General features: G+C 40.1%; 1 protein-coding gene across 1 annotated transcript in view; it reads right to left on the bottom strand.

Moving 5' to 3' along the window:
- Positions 1–13,857, bottom strand: part of ADARB2 (adenosine deaminase RNA specific B2 (inactive)) — a gene marked incomplete at both ends in the record, with an annotated part of 302,283 nt that extends 288,426 nt beyond the window's left edge. The window contains one exon of the mRNA XM_084213135.1: positions 13,758–13,857. Within this exon, the coding sequence (XP_084069261.1) occupies positions 13,758–13,857 (100 nt within the window). The remainder of the gene's footprint in view (positions 1–13,757) is intronic.
- Between the last annotated feature and the right edge of the window lie 673 nt (positions 13,858–14,530).

Genomic DNA, 14,530 nt, shown 5'->3' with positions numbered 1-14,530 from the left:
AAAAACCACAAGTTGTGAACTCCTTGATTTCTGTATTTCCCCATGGCCCATCTGCATGGATTTATTTTCAGACTAAGAGCCCAGATAATGCAGAATGTAACATTTCACCCTTAAACCCCCCAGTTATAATAAAGAATAAACAATAATCATGATGAGTACAAGATGCAAAGAGATTAAATACAAGGCAGATGTTCAATCTTGTCTTTTCAGCTGAGATTATAAATGGTCTGAGCCTAAGAGAAAAATTCAGAGCCTGAAAGTGAAGGTTTGCTAATTAATCAGTTATAATGGTATAGGGGATTAGGGAGCACAATTAAAACACACTGAAAACAAGAATGACAAAGGAGGATAGAGAAGGGGGTATGGAAGCAGCTCTGTCAACAGAGAAACATCTCTACACAAGCAGCTGAAAATGATGCAGCTCATAAAAAACTTGTGTTTAAGAATTAAAATCCAACTACAACAACAAAAAGACAATGTTATAAAATAAATTAATTCCTGGAAATTTGTTCCAATGTTTATTTAAAAAAAAATACAGGGTTGGATCCAAGCTCCTTATGAAGCCTAGGACAAAACTTCCATTGAGTCCAGCTTTTTATAGAAATATGAATGCACATTAATACAGGCCTTGCTGTTGGCACATTAATATGCATAGTACAAGAGAGTCTGTGCTTAAGTACATAAATAGAAATTGAATATAAACATATGCATTCATAGCTTTGAAGTTCCATTTGTAACAAAACAGTGTAGAGAAATTATTAGCATTTTTACAAGATTATTTCTGCCTAAGATACTGAAGTGCTACTGGTACTTACAAGACATTCAACAGATGGGGAGCTGAGACTGATAACTTCTGTGCTAGGCAAGTGTATTTTTAAACCTCCTTTAACCATTAAATACTGATGCTGTCCTGCAGAGATGAACTAAGGTCCTTTCCTGAGTGTGCTGTTTTAACTTCCTTGTTAACTTTATGAAACTAATTTGGCAGTGCCAGTTAGCATGACCCCAATCCCTATAAAAATTATCACCAAGACCAATCTGTGCTGAAGACAGTGCCACCTCCCATATGAGAATGTCCTATGAGATGCAGGTCCCATAAGCTGTAGGGCCTGGTGCTCCTCAAAAGCACAGATTACCACGTAATAGGGTAGGATTAGGCTTCTATATTCTTCCTCTTGATTCTGCTCTCAATCTTTCTCTTTTTTCTAGTGGAAACAAAAAAGGAAATTGTGCTTTAGTTTGCAACTTCTCAAAAACATTGATGAATGCATATTTGCTGTAATATTATCTACTCCACTGAAATTAATAGATAACTTTAATGGATGAAAGTGGATATGATACAAGTGAGGATAGAAAAAGAGTAATTTCTACCTCTTTTCTAGTTTTGGAAAATGAATCCAAAAAAGTGATATCCTGTTAGAAACCTTTGCTTACCATTTATGCAATTTTAAGCTGTATTACGAAGGTACCATTTATTTGTGTGGTTCATTGCTTGCCCTGAGAGACCTGCATTTGTTCAAAGTACGAACTTATTCTAGATTTAAAATTTTAAGAGCAAACTAATGTAAAAACATAATGAAATCACCTTCAAATCTGCTTACGTTCTCACTTCCCATACAAAATTATTTTCATCATAAAAATAATCCCCCAAATTTGTCTGAGATTATTCCAGCAAATCCCATGCCCAACAAATCCTAAAACATGCTCCACCTGTTAGTGAAACTATCATAGTAATTGTCTGGGCTTTTATCTAATGAATATGCATTACAGCAGTCAAAACAAATTCTATCTTAATCTATATTACTGGGGAAAGTTTCTGAAACAAGCTGTTGCAGAGAAATTTATATAATATGTTGTCAACATTCAGCAAAGACAAGCTGTCTGCCAGAAAGGGCTGATGGAAACAGTTTCCTACATTTGGTCAGGGAGATGTTTTTGTGCTGCCCTTAAGCCATGCTTTTGTCCCAAGGTGTGCAGAGAGCATCCCATGCCGTGGTGCCTTTAGCGTGCCTGCCCACCTGTACTGCGCCCTCCCTGCAAAGCCTGAGCTGATCATGACTAAAAAGCCTCTTTTAGCCATGTGGGCTCCTGTGAGTCATTATCTCTTCTACAACATGCAAACCCACTGACAGGTGTTGGGGAGAGGACTGATGGAAATTCAGCTGTCTGCCTGCACAAGGGCTGTGTGTGACTGCACCTGCACACAGGTGTGTGCCTGACACCAGCAGTGCAACAGGAGGTATGGGGCAAACCAGCAACAGGAAAGGTACTGGAAACCAAGATTAACAAGGTTTGTAAAATTAACCAAGATTAGCAAGATTTGTAAAATTAACCAAGATTAACAAGCCACTCTTCCCAATCAACTACCCACCTATGATGCATACATTGCTTTTGCTATAATGGCCATTCAGAATAGTCTCAGCCCCTTATCTTGACTTTTTGCTGTCTCCCTTTTCTGCCTAAAGAGCACAGGAGGCAACTCAACGTGCCAGCATCAGAGAAACATCTACTCAGCTCAAGAACTGGTAGCAAGATATGCTAAAACAGAACAAGCCCTAAGAAACATATGCTGTAAGAAGGTGCATTATGAATTTTTTTGTATCTCGAAAATCTTTAGCAAAATAATAGTTACTTCTTATCCAGTTTCTGATTCCACAAAAAAGCTAAGCACCAGCACATTTGTATGCAGATCTTGTTACTTATTATTTACTGCTTTTCTGAGCAGCAAAGGAATGACTGAAGAAGTGATTTTGCTGAACCAAGGCCGTATGTTACCCCAAAGACCTTTGATGATATATTGGTCCTCTCCAGGCACCAATCTCATATATACTTTCCTTTTCATAATTTGTATGAATAGCAGCTGCTTCAGTAGGTGATGATACAAACAAGGGAAGTAAGATAGTAAAAAGAAGGGGAGGAAAGAGATGGGTGTTTTGTTAAATAAGAAACAAATTGAAGAAGTGCAAATATGTGGATTTTCAAGGTTACATACACTTTTATTTTAGGAGTGATTTTTTTTGAACATTTGTGATTATCTTTATTGAGATGTCTTCTGTAGTGCTTAATTATTCTCCTGTTAAAACAGCACTCTGCAAGACCCAAACCAGTGTAATTTGTTGCTGCTTGGTTTCAGTTAATTTCAGAGACAATTGTTTTGAGGCAAAATTAAGATAATTATGCATGAGGAATAGATTTTTAAATTATTTTTTAACTTTATAAATTACTTTCCTGGACTCAGAAATGAGTCTTAGTTCTTTTTTCATCTTAAACTGTATCTGCTACACTTTAGTCAAAGAATTATTGTTAAAGACTAGAGTGAATTTAGAGTGGTTTTAGCTAAAGTGGAATAGTCTTTTGGTCTTCTGAAGAGCTTGTGCATAAATGAAATTGACAACCTACAGTCAAGGTACAAATGTAGGGACTGTTACTATCATTTTAATGGAAATGAAAGTGATGAGATTTAGAAATTAGTATCAATTCTTGTGAAATTAAGTGATTCATCTAAAAGGATAAATCTCATTAAAAAAAGAGTAATCTGTAACAGTTTCAATAAACTCCATAAGCAAATTCTTGCAGCATCTGAAGGAAGTAACATATATAACAAAATTGGAGTTCTTGTGGTTATTCTGCAGACTTGTCTACAATATGCTGCATAATACTGAAAAAAGAGTTGCCTTTTAAATGTAAACTTTGCTACCTAGAAACCTCACCCTCAGCACCTATAACAAACCATTCTGAGAGAAACAGAAGATGAAGAGCAAATGTGATTTAACACCACAGAAGAACCAGATCCCACGCCTTTGTCAAATACAAAACAGATAAGTAAACACGAAGCCCTCTTCTTTCCACCAGCCACAGGCAGAACTGCTTTGCCATGCCCAGGGATTGCCCTCTCTTGCCTGGCAGCCCTGGTGCCTGCCAGCCTGGCACACAGCTCACCTTGGCACCAGCAGCTTCGGGCACCACTGTGGCACACGGGCAGGGACAGAGCCCGGCAGGGACAGAGCCCGGCAGGGACATCCAGCTCCAGCTGTGACACAGCCACGGCAAGAACTCCTACAAGCCAGGCTCCTTGGACACTTGAAAATGGAGCCACAGACTCCTGCATTCCTACCTCTTGCTAATTAATTCTGCAAGAGATTAACTGCTCTGACTCAGTTTCCCTCCCATAAACTGGGTGAGTTTGGCCTGTCTGCCTGTGAGAGTTAATAACTTCCCTTAAGTTGTTTGAGAGTGTACCTAGTATGATTAAGCTGATGCATTTTTATTAACTCTGGGCAATAAGAATCCTTGCTGTCTGGGATGAGTTGGAACTAGCTGAAGAGAAGGATGATCTTACCATTGTCAGGGAAAAATAGTCCAATGTGCCTTACATCATAAAAGCACAAATTTAATAAGGAATTCAGCGTTACCCTTCAGGAAAATCTGACAAAACATCTTTGTCTATGGCTTCTTACCACATTTAAGCAGAATGTATTGCTTGCTTAAAAATGTGCCTGGTTAACCAATCTATAAAGCACTGTTCTGTTAAACTACTTCTGTTACAAACCAGACTTCTAACTGCAAAAGACTATTTCATTTCTGACTACTCAAAAACTGTATATATTTTTAAATTCCCAGGGTTTTTTTTACACCTAATAACCATCTCCTGGTCACTGGTCCTGTTAGTAACTTACTGCCCATTTTTTACCCTGCAGTTTACACTTTGTGTAACATGAAAAGATTTCAAAGTAGTCTTTTTTTTTTTTTAACAAAATTAATGCAGAGATAAAGTCTTCTTTTAAAAGAATATAAGAGGGTACAAGTTAACCTAGAAAGATAGCTTTTTACTTGTCCTGGCAGAACTAAAATGCTTCACATTTATCCTTGAACACTCTTGTATATTCCCTCTTCTTGTATAGAAAATTTAAAGAATTTGCACAGTCAAACAATTTTATTAAAAAAAAAAAACAAAAAAACCAAAATCAAAACCCCATCAAAAAACCACAGCATCAAATGTCTTGTGCTTATGGATTCCAGTTAAAGACACAAAAAGCCCTCTTTGTGGGCACAGCACCAGTTAAAGCAATTCTCTGTTACACAACTGTAAAAACTGATAATTATAAACATGAATTTCAAACAAGTCAAGTATCTTGATTTTAGAAACAACAGATTTTACAACAGACACGCATCAGATGCTTTAGCATAAATAAATGATAAACACAGGTCAATCAATAATCTTTGAAGCAGTTGCAATTGGAAGAAACCTGCTGTCAGTAGTATTAAAGAACATTCCCTTTTTGTACTGGTTCTTTTAAACTCCTAAATCCACAAGCAGCAAGAGCTGAGCTCCACTTTAATTACTGCGCTGCTCAACAATGAGGCATTGCCGACCAGTGCAGCCTGCTTCCCAAAATCCCCATTTATATGGACATGTAAATGGCAATTCATGATTGACAAGAAGAAGGGAAATTACAACCTGGAAATCAGCTAATGAAAGTTAATTTTGGGTAAGTTTTGTTCAGGAAGCCCTGGGCATTTTGTCTGGTGGTTTGCGGCAGGGCTGCTGGCATGGATGGAATGTAGAGCACGAGCTCAAAGTTGGCTTCTGCTCTGTTAGTCCTTCTGTAGGATTCAGCTGGAGAAAGATCAGCAGACAAAGAAACTTAACGACAAATCCACCTTTTTGGTAAAGGTTTGGGGTTTCCTGACATGAGTATTATCGATTCCTGCACACACACCTGACTTCACCATGCTGAATTACTTAGCTACTCAAAAAACAGCCCTACACAAATGAAACATAGGAATAATCTGAAAAGTCTGGCTTATAAGAAGTGTCTTTCACTTTTTTATTTCTCACTCTAAAAACAACAACAACAAAAAAATCATAATCCTTCTGCACTTGTGCCTTTGTGATTTGTCTGTAAGACGACTGTTATTGCATAGAGAAAGATCACACGCAAATACTATGAGAATTTTTATACATACATTTTTAAAATTACAAACTCATACAGTCTGGATTGATGAATGTGAATAACCACAATTATATAACAGTATTTTATTTTTACATCACTAAACAAAATACTTCAATGGAATATAAAAATTCTTCATATAATTTGAACTATATAGGCTTTAAGACCCTTTGTCTCATATAACCTGGAGTTTATTACAGTCATTCACTTCAACAGCTAGAAAACTATATTTCACACAAAAATATATATATGTACGTATATATTAAGGTGCAGACACATATGTACATAGAAACACAGTTCTGCAACCCTGATTGATACTAAGAAGTTTCAATTTCAATTTTACTCTGAGTAGGGGCAGCAGAATTAGGCCTTATACAAAGGTAACACATTGTTACAGTTGGCTTGAAAGCCATCATTTTACATTTGTTAAATCCCACTATTTAAGGAATAAATAGCCATTTCACAGTCTCTGAGAAGTGGCAAGAAGCAAGCAATTGCATAAAATCAGTTGTGTGTAAATCCCTAAGAAGGTGGAGATAAAATATCTGTCAAATTCTACTTATTTCTTCCCACACTTCCCAGCAGCTTTGACTCTTCACGCTGATGTTTCATTAGCATTTGGAGAAAGGTGATTTTATTAATAATTCTGAGCACCATTTCTCTTGCAAGGAACAAAAATGGGGAAAAAAAAGTCACACTTTAGCACAAAGTATTTTGCTGAGATCTACTTATTGCTCGTTCCTCATTCCAGACTCGCACAAAAAATGCCACCAGCACATAGTGCAGGTTTCAGAAACAGCACTCACAAGTGGCACAGCTCCAAAATCAGACTCAGTAGTTGGTTTAGCACTGAGACCAAATCCGAACCCAGCACAAAAGCACTTTCAAAAACACAGATTAGCTTGCAGGGGTAATCCCCTATGACACAATATTCATCTGATGACGATGCACTGGCAGTCATGCCAGTACCTGTGGGGTTTTTCTGCTAAACAAATCATCTTGTAAAATTTGTTTTCACCCCCTTTTATTTCACCCTTTTGTTTCTTTTTTTCAAGAAAAGAAGAAATAGGTGGGGTGAATTAATTTTATTGTAATCATCCTAACCTCAGCACAGAATCATAGTAAGAAACTAGGAATCAGTCCCAATTTCGATCTATTTTTACATATACCACAAAAGGCGTTGAGTGGGAACGGAGAGGAAGGCGACTTAAAAAGCTGTCAGGAAAATTCCAGGGAAATGTGCCTGCCTCCCTCCCAGCTGTGCTGCTGGTTTTGGGAGCACAGGGCAGAGGGACGTGCATCGCCACCGCCGCGAAGCCGAGCAGAAAGGCGCCTCCTGAACCGCTGCCACGCCACGGCCTCCGCTGGGGAAACGCCAGAGTGCAAAAAGCCTCACAGTGAGCGGGAGCGATTAAACTGCCTACAAATCACCTTTCCACCTAATCCAAGCAAGTCAGGAGTCAGATAATTTCCTGGAAAAGAGGATTCATATCTTATATTAAAAAAATGAAATCCTTCTTAATGTATCCTACCCAAAGCCAAAGCCTACAGTCACTGAATTGAGCATCAAACTTAGCAGCGCGAGTCTCAGCTGAGCTAATCAAATACCTCAAACTCCCTACAAATAAGTTTTCTTTTTCCATACCTTGAATGAACAAAATTCCCAGGCCAGCTATGTACAGTCTCAACAGAAAAAGTCCTTCCACTCCTATTAAAAAAGCTGAAATTTTCCTTCCTTAAAGGCCTCTGTCTCAGTAAATTAAAAAAAACCAGGAATAAATTAGAGTAGCCTGTTTACCTTCTTTATAATCTTTCTTTAATATGATTTTACTGTATCTTTTCTTATGTTTGTCTCCAAAGTAAACAATATAAATCTTATCAAATTTCTTCCACCGAAATTTTACACATCTCTAATCCCTTTTGCCATATGTCTCTGAAACCTCACAATTTTTAGTACACATTTGGGAGCTAGAACAGCCAGAACAAAACAGAATATACTCAGTGAAAATACACCTTTCATTCATTAATGTCACGGTAATACCTTCAATATTAGCCGTCCTGCTCTTTACGCACTGTGCCCTGCTCCGTGCTTCCCTTGTTATCACGCTTTGCTTAGCAGAGATTTTCATTAAACCAGCCATGGCAATGTCCAGTCCTTAGTCCGGAGTGTGTATTGTTAATGCAGGGTCCAAAACTACAGCCTCGTATTTCAAATCTGCTGTAAGAAGCAAGGAATTTGAGACTGATTGAACGACAATAACTCCATCCACTTAATGCTTTCTGGTAAGGCATTAAATTTGGCTATTTTATGACTCGGGGAGGGTTGCCTATTAGTATGGGTTGACAAGCTGCTTCCACCAGTTAACAAAGCAGTCTTTTTAATATGTTATATATCACAATATGCTGTTAAAACTCCTCCGGGTTGGCTGCTTCGTTTCAAATTCATACAGCGGGGAACAAAGGTCAGCCACAGCAGAAAGGTAAGCGCTTCGTTTTACTATTGAAACTTGCATAATTTGCAGGCAAAACAAGCTGGTTTACACAGCAGACATCAAGTTCATCGCAGATGTCTTGAGAATGATCTATCTGCTGATGCATATCAGCTTTTTTTGTCTGGATAACTAATCACTTACACGGAAAAAACGGTAAACTGCCTGAAAGGTTGTAGAGATAGTTAGCTGTAAACACAGGGATCAATTCATGTTCATTACTAAGAACAAAACCTATACAATACTGGCCAGCAGTAAGTCAAAAGTAGTACAATTAACAGAGATCGGACAGATATCCTCATGTTTGCTTTTTTGAGACTAGCTAACCTATAAGGCATTAAAGGAACCTAAGAATACAGTTTGCACAGACCTTTAGTAACTTGGTACTTCACAAGGCAATTTCATTAAACCTTTAATTTTTAGTGCAGCATTTTCAATTTTAGTTATCACTTCAGAAAGGGCTGCCTTTAAGTATTTTTCAAAACCCCATTAATACCACTGAAACTGGAACTTGTAAGCAATGCTCTCACCTTATGGGAGGATTTTCCTACACAAGTCACCAAGGAGAACCCACAAAATTTTAAGCAATATGAAGTGATTTCCAACAGTAGGATTCCTTGCCACTAGCTTTATATGCCTGTGTATTGCCACTGAGGAAAGCAAAACATCTGACAATACCTGTGTTCAGAAAGGTAGAAATTACAATATACGTTATTGCTCATGTAAGACGTGGTCAAGATTCATACCAGTGCTTTTTCTACTTACATAATTAATACTTCAAGATAAAGCTGAAGTATTTTGTTCTCTTTGAAAGTAAAATACACCATTCTATTGTCCTAACAATAACATGCTGTTCTCTTTGAAAGTAAAATACACCATTCTATTGTCCTCACAATTACATGCTGTTGCTAGGAAGTTACAACTCTGCTATAACCTAATCGTCTGCTATTTAGATATGGACTCATGAATCCCATATTTTTATTCTAAATTTAAGTTCAGTCATCGTAGCTAATGTCCTTGATGCTATCTCAAATTGCTGTCATTACACGGATCACTAGAAATTGGAGGTAATAGTAAAAAAGAAAAGAAAAAAGAAAGCTACCAAATTAGATGGTGGATAAAGGTTTAATCAATTTAATTTTATCACCAAATCCATTCCCTCCCTCTCGAGCTGTCAGGGCACGAGATAAGCGGAACACGTCGTGAAGCACAACACAAGCCTTTTGTGGGGAAGGAGTTGTGTCCCTGAACCTCGCCAAGATGAAACACGCTCATTTATTACCTTGGCATTGCAGGATGATGAAGAACCAAGCTGGTTTCCTCCCTTCATCTTCAGCACAATCTTTCTATTTCATTAATTTTTCATGGAATTTCATTTCACAATCATTTTGCCTCTCTCACCCACTTGCTGCCCTTATTTAGTTTATTCTGTCAACTTTTATTTCATGCCCCATTGTATCAGCAGCGACTCTGGCCGTGGCTTTCTACCACATCAGGGATACCTGCTGCCCTCCTGCTTCCAGAAATTAACTTCACTCAGTAGCCCTATAAATGGCATTGCAAATAAGGGGTCTTAATTGCTGTCTTAGACTGGAAAATAACTCAGAAGGGTTATCTATCCAATCCCCTATTTCATACTTTCTGTGTGTTGATTGCTAGGAAGTTGCTGGAGGCTGCTGAAGTGTGGCCTTTTTAAGTATTATCAGTAAATGGCAACTCTGCTTTTGTTTGGTCTACTTGTAATGACTTATCTGGGAAAACAAGCCTTCTTTTCAAAATCTATACCACAGGCTATGAAATGAGCACAAGCTGTGCTGAGTTCTGCCAGTACTCTGCCATACTCCAGGGGCCTGAGAAAACACAAGAACCCGCAAACACTGTAAGCACCTATAAACTCCTAAAAATTTTAAATGGGTTTCTCTAAATCAATAGGCATAATTTTCTCTCCTCTGGTCATTTTATACACAGAAATTAAAAAAAACCACAAACTCAACAACTCAAAACCAAGCAAATAGAGAGAAATATAAAATATCTACTACTGTTGCCACATGAAATTAGTATGCAGATAATCTGTCAAGCATCCATATTTATTTTTAATTAGATCTTTGAAAAATTAAGATATTTACTTCCCACTGAGAGTTATCATAGTGTTTTAAATCACAATGAAAATATTTCTACCTACATTAATTTAACAAATAGGTCTAAGTATCCACATTTTAACTTTTTAACACATATTCTTCACGGAGTGTAAAACTGAATAAAACCACTCTAAGTCTAGGTTTGCAATATGATAGTCACTGCATAGACATTTATTGTTAAGGCAGGATCTTCTTACTGAAAGGGTTGCTGGATTTCATAAGCATGAAAATAAGATGCATGCAAATAAATTACTGGATGATAATTTTGTACACGGGAATAATTTTTACTGTCCTACACTTTTCAGTGCTTGATTTGCATATATGGATATTCACTCTCTGACACTCACTGCATGTGTTTTTTATTTTTATTTTTTTTTATTTTTAGGCCAAATGCACAAGGAAATGCAGATATTCAGAGAATGCTGTTTGCTTTCCTTGCTTGAACTTGCTTTCTGCCCCCAGGAAACTCCTAAAACAGAGCATCCAGGTATGGAGTCAAATGCTATACCCACACACACAAATTTATAATTCACACTAACCAGAGCAAAAAGAGGACTGAAAACATGGAAAGCAAAACAGAAGAGATAAGCAACACTGCTAAATAGAGAATAATAACTGCTTCTGCTGCTGTACATTCCTAGATATTCTATTAGGCAATGTCTCAACCTCATTTTAAGCACAGTTCTATGTAACGTGTAATAAAATATAGTAAGTTGTATAAATAATTTGTTGATTCCATTTCCTTAAAGACTGGGGATGTGACAGATAAATTCATTTCCTTACTTTGTCTAATACAATTTAGATTTAAGACTGTAGTGAATTTTTTTGCCTCCTTGTGTTCATAGGTATCCCTGTGTATGGATGTGTAAACATATGTGTGTAGTTACACACTTTAAAGTGGCTACTAAAAGCATTCCTGCTATAAACAACAAGATATGAGCTGGAGAATAGTTGAAAGCAAGTGTCTTTGGTCTAACTCTGTGCAAAGACTTTCTCACAATCTATTAAACAGATCAAACCTGCAAAACAGTGGAGCTGACAATAATTCTCATTAAAAAAATAGTAATTTAATAGCCTAATAAATATTTTCTTGACTAGTTTCCTGAATAGGCTGTTTGTTAAGCAACACCTCCTTATGAGATACCATAAAAAAAAAGAAAAAAAGATGGTCACAAAATAAAAAATCATAATTGTAAAATCCAAATAGGATTTTATACAAGGTATGCTTTAAGTTTCAAGAATTTTTTGGCCAGCATGATTTTATAACAGTGTGTATTTTTCTGAATGTATACTGTGATTACAAAGAAAGGAAAAACAAAATACAAATCTGTAATTAGTATACTAACCAACTACATTATTTGAAAAGTGGTTACAAATAGCAAATTTGGAAGCATAAAAATTAACACTTGAAGTGCACATCCTAGTGATGTTGGCCAGTTAAGCACTTTCTAGAATGCGATCCACCTCCAGCTGTACATTCTGCAAATAGCTGTCAGCTACCAAGTTATTGTGGAGCAAGTTCTCATGTTTGTTTATTTTAACACATTCAACTTCCACCTTGTTTTGGCAAAACAAAGCAAAAAAGGATGCATCAGAAAAGTCCTATTGAAAGACCCTAACTTTTGTCTGTTCTTAAAAACAAAATTGAACCAAGTACCTTCTCTCCACTGCATAGATTAATGCTTTACTCTTTTCTCCCGGCCAAGTTACAGGTCACTAAAGCTAGGCTAAGTTTGCAATTCCATAGAAAAACAGTTTTTCTAGAACAAATCAGCATAAGAAACTCTGCAGAGCACAACTTGATTACAGGGAAATGTAAAGGCACTGAGTATGCAGGCGCTCCTTTCTGAGAGTTTTAAAATTTATTCTGTAATGCCAAGTAAAAGGCAGCCTTTCTCACCAGGTGTTGTAACCTGCTAAAAACCCAGAGTAACAAGTTGAGGTTGCACACCTACTTGAAGTCCTGATATATCTGCACGTCTGTTGTTTCTATTTGTGTGCAGGTGACTATTTGATACTATGATTTTGAATATAGAGTCAACAGATGAAAGTAAAAACAGTGACAAATGACAATCAAGTGACACAGCCTTGCATTTAGCATTTGGCCCGGTTTTAACAGCTACTATACAAAAGCTGCTTTCGACATCTTCCTAAAAAGTTATGAAATACTGCACTTACTAACTTCAACATAATCAATAATTAAGAGACACTTAGCTAACGGCACATATAAATTAGGTTCTCTAGAATCTGAAGGAGAAACAGTCTATCCAAAGCATCAGCTTGAGTGCTAGCTGAGTAAAACTTGTGTGAGTACCACATAGAGATCATAATTACATGTTAGATTATATTTACTGCTTGGATAAACACTCGGACTTCACATCTCTGCAGTTGAATGCCTTGCAGCTGGGCATCTCTGGCACTCTGCTCCTCGTATCAGTTTATATTACTTTAAAGTGCTCACAGTCGGTTAACTTCGTCTTTTTCAGGCAAAACATCAAAAATGAAGCGGTAGTGTGTCATCCCCTCTCCAGGAGAAAGCAAGACAGCCTTGCGAAGAGCTGTTATGTAGGGCATAGTCCCTGTTCGCAATGACATCCTGTAGCTTCACTATTCCGGCTTACGGCAATTAGCGCCTTCCTAACCGGGGCTCGCTTACGGACGGGGAATAGCACCGAGACAGAAAAACTTGGTGGACCACGTCTAGAGAAGGAGAGAAGCGGTAGTTTGGAGGGCGCGACAGCCCCGGGGGTCTCTGCGCCTCGCTCCGCCCGGGCAGCGGCACCTGCTGCCCGCGGGCTCGGGCGGGCTCCGGGCCGCGGCGGGAGCGGCGGGCACCGCGCCCGGCCGGGGCAGGCCGGAGCCCCGGGACGGCCCCGCTGCACCGCGCTGCTCCGGACGGGGCCTGCCGAGCCCCCCCCGCCGCACCCCCGTGGGTTCAGCCTCGGGCCGGCACAAGGCAAGGACGGCGGCAAGCTGTGCCCGGCCGCGGGGCCGGAGCGGCCGCTGCCGTCCCCGGCTGGCCCCGAGCAAGGCACCGCCCGGCCCGCCGCGGCCGTCGGGGCAGCGCAGGGCTGGTGCCGGCGAGCGCTGACAATAGAGCTGCGAGCAGCCGATGCTGTGCAGATGGCAGGCGGACAGAGTGGGAAAAGAAAACAACAAGAAAATTACATCTCTCTTACCTTTCCTCTTTGATCTCCTCCTCCTCCTTCTCTTGGACTTGCATCTCAGCTGCCCGCTCGGCCCTCCCGACGCCCTGCCGCTGCCCAGGACGGATGTCATGCCGGTACCTCAGCGAGCAGCACCGCGCCAACGTGTTCTCTTCCCGCGGAGTTTCTCCTCGTTCTGGAGGCGGCTTTTATAGGGCGGTGGGTCGGGCCGGCGGGGCTGTGCCGGGGCTGTGCCCGGGCTCCTCTCGGCGCTGCCGCCGCGCAGGGGTCGCGCCTCCGCCCCGACGTGCCGGGCCCGGCCGGGGCGATGCCCGGGGGCGCCGCCGCGGCTCTGCCGGCCCCGCGCCCACTTTTTGCACCTCTGCGAGTTGCCGGGCACCGGCCGCTTTGAAGCCGATGGTGCGGGGGTGGGGGGGGCGAGGGGGGCGGATTTGCTGCTGCAAAGTCTCCCGCAGCCCAATCGCTCCCGCCGCCCGGCGCTGACATCAGCTTCGCCAGCCCTCGCCCCCAAACTCCGCTCCCCCGGGGCTGCCGGCTGTGCCCGGCTCCCGGGAGAAAGCGAGGGAGAATGGCCCCGTAGGGAATAAAAACATCCTGCCGCCTCGTCTTGGAGGAGCCGGAGGGGCAGCTCGCAAGAAGGGAGGCTGCAGGGAGGATTTCAAGCTTTTTTTTTTTTTTTTTTTTGTCTGCTTTAGACCATGTGGACACTGAACACTCTGCTTCCACATACAGAGAAATGCCTCTGCTGTCCTCCCCAACCACGCAGTTATTAACTAGTTCACTAA

Source organism: Fringilla coelebs, assembly GCF_963513975.1.
Source record: "Fringilla coelebs genome assembly, chromosome: 1".
Lineage (NCBI taxonomy): Eukaryota > Metazoa > Chordata > Aves > Passeriformes > Fringillidae > Fringilla > Fringilla coelebs.
Note: the sequence above shows the minus strand (reverse complement) of the source record. Positions and strands in the feature narration are given on the sequence as shown.